The sequence below is a fragment of the Myotis lucifugus genome, unplaced genomic scaffold, assembly GCF_000147115.1.
Source record: "Myotis lucifugus unplaced genomic scaffold, Myoluc2.0 scaffold_327, whole genome shotgun sequence".
Lineage (NCBI taxonomy): Eukaryota > Metazoa > Chordata > Mammalia > Chiroptera > Vespertilionidae > Myotis > Myotis lucifugus.
This window is the reverse complement of record NW_005871375.1, coordinates 202,132-203,170: the sequence shown is the minus strand read 5'-3', so window position 1 is coordinate 203,170 and position 1,039 is coordinate 202,132. Positions and strand designations below refer to the sequence as shown.

Here is a 1,039-nt window from a genome sequence, read left to right as displayed (position 1 = left end):
GGAGCATTTTCTGTGAGACCCTCTGGCTGCTTCTCCATCCTGTGCACGGGGAGCCTATGGAGCCCAGGCGGACACCAGCTACCAGTGGCTTCGGTGCCAGTGGGGGCCAGCAGGCCACTTTGGCAGAGGTCTAAGTCCTTGCCCCTAAGTTCCCTCCGGCTTTGGGTCTGTCTGATTCCAGCGCTGTCCAGGCAAAGCCCAGGACTGTCCAAAACCTGGCTGTTTTGCCAGAGGAGTGTGAAATCAAATTAAAAACACACCTCACAACTATTCCATTGGGCCACGTTGATGTTCTAGGCGGGGGAGGGGAGGAGGACACACAAAAAGGGCCCATGCCACGTCCTCCGTGTCTCCAGCTCCAGGTCCCCGGCGTTAACTTAGGTCTAAACAGAAAACGCCTCCGTCTGGTCAAGTGTTTTGTCACAAAGCAGCGCAATTACCCGGAGCAAGTGTCCCCCTGCCCTCGGATGTGATGCTAACCTCCTTTGTTAGACTCGGACGGGAAAGGTTCCCTTCCCGGAACAATGCCCAGGCGGCCGGCATGCCAGACGCCCGTCCTGGTCCTGGGTCCTGCGTCCTGAGCAGTTGGTTCACCCTGACCTGGAGCTGAGCTGCCTCCCTGAGCCCGCGACAGCCTCTCCCGGTGGCAGTGGGACATGCCGCTCAAAGCATCCTTTGTGCCGCGGGGATAACGGACTTGGTCTGCGCGAATCCATCACCGAGATGGAGAAGCGCAACTAGGTCTGTCTGGCTGGAGGGGACGCCGTGCAGACCCGGCGGCTCTGGGCAGCCAGCACCCGGGGACTCCAGCGTGTCAGGAGCGGCCCAGCCGGGAAGGCGGCCGCCTGGTCCTTACCTCCACATTGAAATACTGCTCCGCTCCGCAGACGGCAGCACATACAATCCACAACAAGGTTTGCAAGAAAACCGCCCCCGAGGGATGCAGGACGTCCAGCCGCCTTCCAGCGCCCAGGGCGAGGAGGATCATAGTGGACCGCGGCTCCAGGACGCGCGAGCTTCCGGCGCCGGCGCGCCCCTT

The 1,039-nt window shown here is 61.4% G+C and overlaps 1 protein-coding gene across 1 annotated transcript in view; it reads right to left on the bottom strand.

Moving 5' to 3' along the window:
* The window catches only part of MMP16 (matrix metallopeptidase 16), a 145,024-nt gene extending 144,036 nt beyond the window's left edge, over window positions 1-988 (bottom strand). The window contains 1 exon segment of the mRNA XM_006100708.3: window positions 857-988. Coding sequence (XP_006100770.1) covers window positions 857-988 — 132 coding nt within the window.
* Between the last annotated feature and the right edge of the window lie 51 nt (window positions 989-1,039).